This window comes from Solea solea, chromosome 13 (genome assembly GCF_958295425.1).
Source record: "Solea solea chromosome 13, fSolSol10.1, whole genome shotgun sequence".
Lineage (NCBI taxonomy): Eukaryota > Metazoa > Chordata > Actinopteri > Pleuronectiformes > Soleidae > Solea > Solea solea.
Genome location: NC_081146.1, coordinates 2,200,134 through 2,212,437, shown reverse-complemented (window position 1 = coordinate 2,212,437; position 12,304 = coordinate 2,200,134). Strand labels below are relative to the sequence as shown.

Sequence of the window (12,304 nt, the reverse complement as noted above, 5' to 3'; positions counted from 1 at the left end):
GGTATGTATCGGTGCATGCATGAAACAAATGAGTATGTAACCCTTTTTGGTGGAGCTACAACATATATAAGAAACTGTGTTAAACAAATGAAATATAATTTATCTATGGCTAGTGAGATCAGAAGCTCTAGAGCCGACTACAGAGCCAAGGATGAACCAAACAACACACCAGGAACAACTCGGACACAGTATCTCTCCTTTGAGAAAGAACTCCTCTTCCCATTTAATATAACAGGGAAGGATGAATAGAAAACACAGTTACAGTGTAAATAATATGTACAATTCTTACCGGGGTAGATATAAAAATAAAAAAAATAAGAAAATAATTCACAGCTGTTTAAATAGTCTTTGGTTTCAATGTTCAATTCAACCCTTTCAACTCAAACACTCAGTCCTTGTAGCAGGTAATACTGCACAGTCCACTGGAAAAAGTGGCAACTGTTTATCCTACCGCACTGTTGAATGCGCTGACTGTGTGCGTGGAAGCAAAGTTTCTGGGGTTCAGGATTCCAATCTTCTGCATGCAGTCGAATCTCTAATTCTTCTCCATTGGGCCGTAGCTCGCCATCAAACTTCCAAGCTCCAACTCCAGGTAGATCGGGAACTCTCGGGATCCACAAAAAAAACCTGACCCCTGTAGTGAGGACAGATCCTTCTCACTGTTCTCTCACGGGATTGCAGTGAAACTATCCAGCTGGTTTTCAACAATTTTAATCAACTTCTAGAGTTTTTTCTGTCTATGTTTCATGTGCTGTGTGTCCCGATGTTTGCTCTCGCTCCTCGCTTCTCAAGAGAGGGAAAACCTTTACGGAGGTGAACTAGATGAGAGCTGACACCTGATTGGTCAGTCGAACCAGCATCTTGACATGCGACAGGCTGATAAAACAAACAGGAAGTAACCCGCTGGCAGAGGGAACAATCCTTTCAAAATAACAGCACAGAGCATTTCAAAATAACAGCATAGATTATTTAACCTTGGTTACAAGTACTTAATTATGTCTCACAATTCAAACAAATTCAGCATTATATATGTTTTCCTTTAGGCTCTGAAGACCATGGTGGAGGCCAAGTACGAGTCAGCAAAGGAGAAGGCAAAGGCTAAAGTTGAAAAGGTGGCTGCTGTTAGCCTTACTTCTGACATGTGGACATCCATCAACATGGATGCCTACCTAGTTGTAACATGCCATTTTGTGGGTGAGAAAACCAGGCTCAGCTCAGTGCTGCTGGGAGTGCAGACATTCCCCCAATCACACACTGCGGAAAATATAGTTTGTGTGAAAGCCTCCCTGATGGAGGAATGGGGAATCACTAATAAGGTGACATGTATGGTCACTGATGGTGCTCCCAATATTGTTGCGTGTGTGAGAGAGCTGAAGCTTCGGCACCATATTTGCATTGCACACACCCTAAATCTGATAGTGAAGAAGGCACTTGACCAGAACCCTGTGCTCTCTGGCATCCAGGCCAAAGCAAGGAAGCTGGTTGGCTTCTTTAGAAGCAGCACCACTGCTAAGGTATGGTCATTCCCTTTATTCCAATTTATAATAACACTAATAGTTTGTCTGTGTTCCTGCTGCAGTGATTTAATGGCCTACTCATCTGTATTTTTAAAGGAGAAGCTTACACAAGTGCAGCTTCATCTGGGGATGGCAAAAATGAAGCTAATGCAAGAAGTGGAGACCAGATGGAACAGCACATATTTGATGCTGCAACGTTTGGTGGAGCTAAGGGAGCCAGTCGGAGCAGCGTTAGCTGGGCTACAACATGAAATGCCCATGATCACTTCAGATGAGTTCAACATTGTTGGAGGGTGCCTTTCTTTGCTGTCTCCCTTTTATGATGCCACTGTAGAGCTGTCGGCCGAGGAAAATGTGTCTGCCTCCAAAGTTGTCCCCCTAATTAAAATGCTGGAGCAAAACCTTCAGGAGGAAATAGCAAAGCCGGCACCTGCAGTGGCATTGGAAACCAGCTCATCAGGCAACTACGGGAGAAGCTTTATATTTTGCAGTTGATGAGCATCATGTCCCTTGCTACACTCCTGGACCCCCGATTTAAAGTTATTGGATTTTTCAGTCAAACAAAAGCCACCGAAGCTATAAAGCGACTGACCTCAGAGTGTGCTACCATTATAAGGGCAAAGCAGAGAGGAAATCCCCCAGGCTTCTACCTCTCATGATGTCACTGGAGGTAATCTATTATTTTACATTTTGACATCAGTTATTCCAATGAGAACACTTACTAACATGATCTGTGGTTTCCTCTTAAGTAGCAAACTGTGGCGTCGTTTAGACACCAGCGTCATGGAGGCAAGGAGGTCTAAATATGTCACTGCACATGCCACTGTGGAGGTCCAGCGGTACCTTTCAGAGCTAAATATAGGAAGACTGGAAAACCCTCTGGAGTACTGGGAGAGGCAAAAACTACTCTACCCAAACTTACACTTGCCTTTTTGTGCACGCCGGCATCTTCTGTGCCTTGTGAAAGGGTCTTCTCGAAGGCCGGAGAGGTTGTGTCAAAAAAAAAAAATTGTTTAAAACCAAAAACTGTTGAAAAACTTGTTTCTGAATAAAAATGAATGAAATGTCCCCTGTCCTGTACATTATTGTCCAAGTTACACAAGCATAATCTGTGTCCTTTTCCTAGTTCCACAAGCACTTTCACTGTCCTCTGCCTGATTACGCCCATGCCATTTTCAGAAAAACATTGCACAACCTGCCATATTATCATATTAACATTTTGGGAAAATTTACACACACAGAATACATTCAAAAATGTATTATACACATGTGATAATTTATGTACAGAAATTATTTGGTCATACATTTTTTGTAATTCATAGTCATTCCCAACAGACACAAAAATTCAATGCATCACACATTATGTGGTTCAGATACAGCTGCCTGTGATTATACACTTGGCCAGTAGGTGGTTTTGTGTGCACATGAAGCTTCGAGAAATGAACCCTTTCTCGAACCAATGGGCTCAAGTGGTTCAATGCCTCATGATGCTTCATCTCACCATCACGCGCGCGCGCGCGCGCGCGCACACACACACACACACACAGCTTCCCGAGCTGCACAGAAGGAAACACTGCTCAGTGGTTTGCCACGCTGTCTGCATGGCTCCAGGAGGAAGAGAGAGAGAGCACGTCCCAGCTTTGCCCAAGCTTTTATGCACTCTGCCTGATGGCTGAACTGGAGGCACCTGTGGAATAAAGCAGACTGGGCGGAGCCACAAAGCGCATAGCACACAAAGGTAAAAGGGATGTCTCACTCAGCACCCTGGCAGGTAATAATCACACTGTGCTCAGCCTGTCACAGTGATTCACTCGTCTGACCCATGTTCATGTGCATCACGCTTAGAATCAAGGAGACTGGGAACAGAGGCTGCAGCCACTCCAACCTGGATATCAGCTCCAGAGAAAGCTAAGGGTGGGAGAGGTACACTTTCACACTTTCACATGTAGGGTGCACAGTTCCACCCAGAAATTACATAGCAGGTCAATTTGTGACAGTGCCATGTTGTCATAGTAAATTACCCCCACTTTTGCATGTATGAGTGCACATGTGTGCAGTGTTCATGGGACAGTGGGGGTAAAAACAATAAATCCTCTTTAAGGGTTTGTTTTTTCATGTGTGATGTGGATATAACAGCTTGTTCATGTGTGTGTCGACAGAATCCCTCAATTTTTCCTCTCAATCTGAACAACTCCGCAAACCACCGGAGAAGATTCTAGATACGCAGCACCTGTTGTGGCAGGTAATTCAGTTTGTATTGGATTTTGCGACACAGTAGTCCATGCGGCACCCCGTAAAGAAAGATTACGCCCAATTAAATGGAAAAGTCTAAAATAGAGAGAGCATTTGTTGGACTTAATGGGTATGTTTATTCTGTGAAATATTATGATGGACAAGTGACACTTTCTGTTGCTACTGGCGGGAGTAATGATACAACTGATAAAATGTGGAGTAAAAGACTGGATGTGTGGACCTTGATTATCCTGGTTTTCCTGAAGCAGTTTAGGTTTCACAGTGGGCTAGTGCAGCAGGCCCAGAGTTATATGCAGGTGCAGGTATAAGCCAGATACTGTAGACAGGCTTGTGTTCCTTGTAAAAAACTTGCAAGTGAGTAATGACTAACACATGTAATGACTGACTGACATTACGCACCTCTACCTTCAATAAAACAGTAAGAATAACAATGCTTGTATTAGCTTTCACATCAAAAAAAAACATTAAGTGCATTAATGGATGGAGTAAGTTCTTCACTCAATGGTTTATGGATCATGTTTATAATGCATGGTTCCAATTATTACCTTTTTTTTTAACAATCTGCACTGCTGTAACACAAATTTTCCAACTGTGGGAATTTTAAGGAATTATATTGTCTTAAAACCCTGCAGGGGGGAAAAAAGCATCCAATGTAAAACAAACATTTAACGATATCCAATAAAAGGTTGTTTTTTACAAAAACACAAACATCCTATCAGGCCAGAAAAAAGAGAGCCAGACTAATCCTGTGTCACCCAAACACAAAAAGTGTTTTGTTCTTTATAAAGGTATCAATACAAATAGCACATCTGATGTGTTTGGTGTAGCTAAAAGCAGTTTGTTCACAGGTTTTATGGGCTGCTTTTGGAACGGCATAACAGGCAGAACAGGACTGTAATAAGCCAGTGCAGGGAAGTTAAAACAGCACAAAGTCACTGAGCCTACCCTGGTTATTATGAAAGACTGGCAATACCACAATCATATTCCTGTATACCTGACACCCTGTAGCGCCCGCTACCCAGACAAACTGAGCATGCACGGTCTGCTGTGCTATTTTTAGGTGAAGATGCAGCTGCTTTTTATCCTGTGTGTTCCCTGCTTTTAGCCTAGAAAAAAAAAAATAATACAACACTGCTTTTGCAAACAGTTGTCCTACTTCACGTCTTATGTGCTGGAAGACGAGTGCTTTGTGAAAACATGTTTTTTTAACTAATGACCTTTTACCCTTTTCCTTGTGCACAAAAGCATGCCCCAGGGAAGAGTGTATACAATGTTCCAGTTAATACTGGAATAATCCAGCTATCTTATTCAGGTTTCTCATTACCAGAGTAAGGGCATATTTGGGTAACAGGGATAAGGTGTTTGCATGAGTCACAGCATTACTGGAATACTTCCATACATGTAAATGTGGTCAGTAATGTGCTTTCTTTTCCACATATCTTCACTTGTCAAACCCTGATTTGGACATTCCCATCCTGTCTGATAAAGACTGTGGCAACTCCTACTCCCAACTTTTTTAGGTTTGCAACCCTGTTTTTAAACACAACATACATAACCTTTGTAGTACCTCTGTCCATCCCACTCAACAAACAGTCCTGCTATTCTATAGTTCACGCCCTGGTCACATGTCGACTATTGCAACTCCCTCCAATTGGGTTTACTTGATAAGTCCATAAACTGCAACTGGTTCAGAACTGTGCCACTTACATCATGACCAGAACCCCCTCCATTAGCCATATAATACCTGTATAATATAAATATATTATTATAAGATCCTGCTCCTCACTTTCAAGGCCATCAACAACCTCACCCTTCATTACCTCACCAACCTCCTCCACATCCTCAAAACTCACCTCTTCAGACAGACACATTCTCTCTAATGGGTTTGGTTCTTGGTTTTGAAAGACACCTATGAATAAAATGTATTATTATTATTTTTATGTATATCATTACTGTTAGTAGTAGTTGTAGTATTAACTTTAAAACATTATATTGAGATAACACTTGTATTCTCAAATTGTCTTGTTTCAATAAAAATAAATAAAGTGAATGTTGCTTGACTAGAATACTTCATTGACAATAAACTGGACTGGACTAAGAACACTGAAGTCCTATACAAGAAGGGACAGAGTCGCCTCTATTTTCTGAGGAAGCTCCGCTCCTTTAACATCTGCCAGACTATGCTGAGGATGTTTTATGAGTCTGTGGTTGCTAGTGCTATTCTGTTTGCTGTTCAATTCAATTCGATTCAATTCAATTTTATTTGTATAGTGCCAAATCATAACATACATTATCTCAAGTCTGTACATAGACAACATCAAGGAGAGCAGAGAAACACAACAGTTCACACAATGAGCAAACACTAGGCATCAGTGGAGAGAAAAAACTCCCTCTTAACAGAAGAAGAAATCTCTGACAGAACCAGGCTCAGAGATGTGCAGTCATCTGCCTCGACTGGTATCAAGTCACAAGTTTATACAGTCAATGATATCGACTTTTAATTATAGCACAATAATAATGGTGATGATATGTATGATATGGATAGCCTCAAACACTGGATCTGGAAGATGAGAATACAGAGAGAGAGAGGGAAGGAAGGAAGGAAGGAAGGAAAGACACAAACTAGGGAGAGAAAGAGACAAGGTTAATGACATATAAAAAGTCATATTCATACCCTGAGTGTGAGAGAGTGAATGTGCGTGCACCACAGGAAAATCCCCCAGCAGTCTAGGTCTATAGCAGCATAACTAAGAGCTGGTCCAGGTTTCTCTGAACCAGCTCTAACTATAAGCTTTATCAAAAAGGAAAGTTTTAAGTCTAACTTTAAATACAGAGAGAGGCTCCGCCTCCCGAACTGTCATTAAAAACTGGTTCCACAGGAGAGGAGGAGCCTGGTAACTGAAGGCTCTGCCTCCCATTCTGCTCTTACAGACTCTGGGAACCACAAGTAAACCTGTATTTTGTGACCTAAGTTGTCATATCCATGCCTGGCAGTCTCCTTTTTTCCTGCATTTCCCCCTCCCTCCCTGGGGTGTCACTCTCTCACTAGGAGCAGGTCCCAGGCTCAGGCAGCTGCAGCTCACACCTGGCACCAATCACCTCATCAAGGCCCTGCTCAAATACTCAAGCTTTCAAGCTTTCAAGCTTTCAAGCTGCTCACTGCCAGATAGTTACCGTTCATGAGTGGTAAACTACGCCAGGGCGATCTCTGAAGTTTTCAAACTGATTCTTCCCAGTGCTTCTGTGAACTCATTCTCGTGATTTTCTACTTCTTTCAGAAGATCCTCCAACCTGCTCGCTGCCTCCCTGGACCCGCTCCTCTCCCAGCTACCCTCCACCTGCCATCTTCAGCCCCCCTCCTGCTAAACTTTTCCACCAAATAAACCTGTTTGTTGCTCAGCTCTAAGTCTGTGTCCTGGTCCTAACTCCCACTGGTTGTCACATAAGTGGTCTGTTAGGGTGATAAGGTAAGACTAGGTCTTTCAGGTATGAAGGGGCCTGACCATTAAGTGCTTTGTACGTGAGGAGGAGGAGGATTTTAAATGGAATTCTAAACTGTGGGTGGAGCCAGTGTAGAGAAGCTAACACTGGAGTTATATGGTCTCTCTTTCTAGTTCCTGTCAGAACTCGTGCTGCAGCATTTTGAATGAACTGAAGGGTTCTAACAGACTTGTTGGAACATCCTGATAATAAGGAGTTACAGTAATCTAATCTAGATGTAACAAAAGCATGAACTAGTTTTTCAGCATCCTGTAAAGACAGAATGTTTCTAATTTTCATAATGTTCCGCAGGTGGAAGAAGGCTGTTCTGGAAATGAGTTTTATGTGTGAATCAAATGACATTTCCTGGTCAAAAGTAACTCCAAGGTTCCTCACAGTGGAACTGGAAGCCATGGTGATGTCATCTAAAGTGACAATGTGATCAGAAAGTTTTTCTCTGAGGTGTTTAGGGCCGAGTATAAAAGTTTAAAGTAGAAAGTTACAGGTCATCCAGGACTTAATGTCTCTGAGACATTCCTGGAGTTGAACAACCTGATTTATTTCATCCGGCCTCATTGATAAATATAGCTGTGTGTCATCTGCATAACAATGAAAGTGTATGTTGTGCTTTCTAATAATGTTCCCTAGAGGAATTTGCTTGTTAGCTTGTTAATCTGCAGCCATTGGCTGACTGTAATGTTACTTAAAACATGGAAAAACAGGCCAAAAAGCTTAAGGTAAGCTGTAATATCTTATCGAGGCAAAGTTAGATCATTTTCTTTGAATTACATTATGTTTATAATTTTTCTTTTTAGGCAAAACATAAGAACAATTTCCTGGAAATTAGTCTTATTTTACTTTCTTGAAAATCAGTTTCTGTAGTGTATGTAGAACCATTCATGTATGAAATACATCTTTTTCAAAAGATGCTGCAAAAAAAATCCATTTAAAAAAATTGTAAATGTAGTTTCTGATCTGCTAATGGGTTAAACAAAGTAAAATACTGTGTATAGAATACTGTAAATCTACAGCCACATCCGACTGATGTGCCTTAAAACGTGGAAAAACAGATTCTGTTATATGAGAAATTAGAACTTAAAATGAGTTTTACTTTACTCGAATGAGCTGACTTTAATAATTTATACCTTAGAATTTCTTATACTTACACACAAACCTGCTCATTACTTCTGTATTTAACACATCCTTAATACACACCAAAAAATAAGAACAATTTCCTGGAAATTTATTTTACTTCACTAAAACTAAGGAATTGGTATCACCTGATGTAACTGTAATTTACATCCACTGCCATCTTTGCATTGACCTTTCAGGTCATCTCATTATGCTAATAATTTGCCTTGTGCTTGTTGGAATCCTGGTTCTGTTAAGAAGGCTGGAGGGGAGAGAAAACGCCTTCCTTCACTCAAAAAGGTGCACAAGTTTATTCTTCCTCTCATCACTTGAACAGCAGGATCTCACCTCATCACCATTACATATCACTCCGCCCATCTCAATCACAACACTGCAAAACAAGGTGTGCCACACAAAATAGTTCCTGATCATCCCATAAAACAAAACAACCATATATGAAAAAACATCCATGTTGAACTGGCTCTCAAAAATAAATCCATAAAATAAATCATATTTTACATTCTTCCCTCTCTTTAATGAAACAAACTCATTTCAAAGTTTAGGGAAGAAAAAAAATCTCATCTAACAGTAAGATTAAAAAGCTGCCCTGATCTGTGATGAGAAATATTAATAAGCTGTGTCATAACTCTCAAGAGGAAAAGCATAGCATCATTACTCTGTACCTAAGGAAAGTTTAATAGAGGTTTAAAAAAGACGTACATCGATGACTCATGGTCATTCCACAGTCAGTCATGTTTCATAAATTACTGAAAGTTAGTTATACGATGTGTAATAAGAATCAGCTCCATAACCTTTTTACTGGGTACAGAAAAAATATGAGATATATTATTATTATTATTGTTGTTGTTGTTGTTGTTGTTATTATTATTATTATTGTTATCATTCTTATTATCATTAGATAGTATTATTGTCATATAAGTACACATTTTAATAGTGTTTGGCCCAGGCAGCACCTCTACAACAAACCCATGGTTATAAAGCTAGACACTGATTTGAAGTTTGATAAGAAGATTACCTGAGTTATTTAAAAACAACAACAGCTTATTTCAATGAATGCATATAGCCACGGTTAAATCAATTCTGTCGAGGCTTTATCTTTCTGTTTTTTTCTCTTTTCTTTAATTATCATTCCTTTCGGGCCCTTTTTTCGCTGTCGGAAGCGGAACTGTTGTGGCCCCGTTCCAGCGCCAAGCCGGACCAGTAAACCGACGCACCACCAATGTCAAACTGCGCTGACACTGACCGCACTGAGTTGTTTCTTTAATGTAACGTTTCTTTTCCACTCGCAGGTCAGTTTCAAACGCTTAGACGCGTCACTTTAAAACAATACAATTGTACATAGTGTCACTTTGACGTATCTTTGTCGCGGACACTCGCAGGAGAATCTAACCGGTCAGGATGCGTCTCACGCTGCATATGTTGATCTCACACGGCCGGGTGGCCCGGAGGATGGGAATGGGACCGGAGTCCCGGATCAACATGCTGCGGAACATCTTGACGGGACTGGTCCGACATGAGAGGGTCGAAACCACGCGGGGCAGAGCAGATGAAGTCCGCTTCTACGCTGAAAAGGTGAGTAACAGTACACAGTTGGCTCATTGGTCACAGCGTTTCACCACAACAACTGCATCAAGGTGACATGACATCAACATGTGTATATATATATATATATATATATATATATATATACATATATATTTATACATATGTATGTATATATATACACACATATATATATATATACATATGTATGTATATATATATACACATATATATACATATGTATGTATATATATACATATGTATGTATATATACATATGTATATATATATATATATACATACATATGTATATATTTATTTATATACATATATACACACATATGTATTTGATGGGAGTTTAACATTTGAATGAGGTACTGGTACATAATCCACACTGACTTCACCATGCATGCCGCTGCCGTTCCATGTACCTCGGAGATCGGAACTGAGAGTGACGTCACGTCAGATTTGCCCGTGTTGCAGTTGAGATGTGATGAAATCATGGATACAACCGTATTTAGTATGAGCTGTTGATAGCTATAGCAGTCCATAACAACACTCCATGTGGTATTTTGCACACACAAAGAGCGTAGAACTGGAACACACTAAAATGATAGCATTCACCACCTTTGGGGTCACAAGAAAAACTGATTTCAGCCACTGAATAAAAGGCTCACCTAAGTTAATATATACCTGCTAAAGTCTGTGATATCCAAACAATAAGTTTAGTGCTTTATCTTGTTCTTACACAGCCCTTTGCTGAATTGAAATGTGTTTGTGTCGTTTTATAAACCAGTCACACTGCAATTTTACATGATGGCAGACAGGTGTTGTTGATCACAGTGACTTTAAATGTGTTATGTTGTGATTGTTATTTCAGATTTACAAAAATTACACAAACTTACCAAACAACACAGCAGGAACTGAGCAGCTCCTTTGTCCCAGTGAGATAAAAACAGTCCTTTTCTGTATGGGCTTTGGCGTAGGGGAGAAAGTGGTTTACAAGCTGCAATTTCCAGTCAGAATAGTCTGTCAAACCACAAAACAGAGCACCAGTCATCTTATCTTAGACATAAGCAGGTGTTTATTTTTTTAAGTGGGTAAAGGCTGTTTTTCCCATTATGTTGTGCCATCATTTCAGTGTTTTCAGCAAGCCTCCAGTGGCACACTAGGGCCAGCAGGGGGCACACACAGCCAAGGCAGCACTGATAATGTGTCAGTTTAATATGATCCTCCACTCCTTTCTGAAAGGTTTACCATAAAGTTGTGTGTGACATCTTCCTTTCTTATTTACAAAAGACTGTGAGGATGAACGCTCATGTTGGACTGTGATAGTAAAGAAAGGATGGTTAAGCACAAGCTCACCTCCATGGTGACAACAACCGTGTTATTATTTCAGCTTTTGAAATGAGTATTTTTGTGAAAAGATTAACTAAAATGTTAAATATTCCTATTCTAAGCAGACTCTTCGTAATGTTAGGTTTTATTTGTTCACAGCTGATTGACTACGCCAAAAAGGGGGACACTGATGAGAAGGCTATGAAAATGGCCAATTTCTGGCTGACGGTATGTATCTGCATTTACCCAATGTTGCAAAGTTGTGCCATTCTAATCTGAATGAATAATGTGACTGAATGTGTTTCCCACTTCTCAGGAGAAGGACCTGGTCCCAAAGCTCTTCAAGGTCCTTGCCCCGCGGTTTGAGACTCATTCGAGAGGCTACACACGGATGGTGCGCATCCCCAACAGACAGAACCTGGACAGAGCTAAGATGGCTGTCCTGGAGTACAAAGGCAACCCCTTCCCACCTCTGTTTCCAGTGAAAAAGCAAAATGAACTGACTCTCATCAACCAGCTGCTGAAAGGCTACAGAGAGGAGAGGGCACAAGAGCTGGCTGCAAAATCATAGTTCACACGATGGCCGTTGATAAATGTTTGCTGCAGACTGATGATCGGAAGATGAAAATCTACTAGAGTCACTCTTAATGTGTGGCCTAAAGAGACTGATTCGGGTTTTTCACCTAAACAACAGCTCGAAAGCGACATTGTCAGCTGCAGCGAAGACCATTTGTCATTGTTGTATATTAATAAATGTGATTTCCTACCAAAAGTAAGAGATTTGTACATTTTCTGTGTACGAAACTGCAGGAATTATGCGTACAGTCAATTTCCTTTTTAGGTAATTGGGAATAAAATATTAATGTATAAAGAAATGTTAATGTAGACCAAAGGTCAGTGGGGGTCAGTGAGCGTCTAGTCTTGTCATTAGGGGCCTGTGATATATTTACGTATATGTATTATATCAGGTTCAAATTATTTCATTATTTTCCATCATGATATTGCAATATTTGCGACAATATG

General features: G+C 40.4%; 1 protein-coding gene across 2 annotated transcripts; it reads left to right on the top strand.

The window, feature by feature from the left end:
* Window positions 1-9,594: 9,594 nt before the first annotated feature.
* On the top strand, window positions 9,595-12,057 carry mrpl17 (mitochondrial ribosomal protein L17). 2 transcript variants are annotated; one of them, XM_058648027.1, is made up of 4 exons: window positions 9,595-9,691; window positions 9,782-9,974; window positions 11,441-11,509; window positions 11,598-12,057. In XM_058648027.1, the coding sequence occupies exons 2-4, from the start codon at window positions 9,801-9,803 to the stop codon at window positions 11,850-11,852; spliced, it is 498 nt and encodes a 165-aa protein (XP_058504010.1). In that variant the 5' UTR covers window positions 9,595-9,691; window positions 9,782-9,800; the 3' UTR covers window positions 11,853-12,057. The 2 variants fall into 2 exon arrangements, with proteins under 2 accessions (XP_058504010.1, XP_058504009.1); XM_058648026.1 differs by having other exon boundaries at window positions 9,596-9,974.
* Window positions 12,058-12,304: the final 247 nt, after the last annotated feature.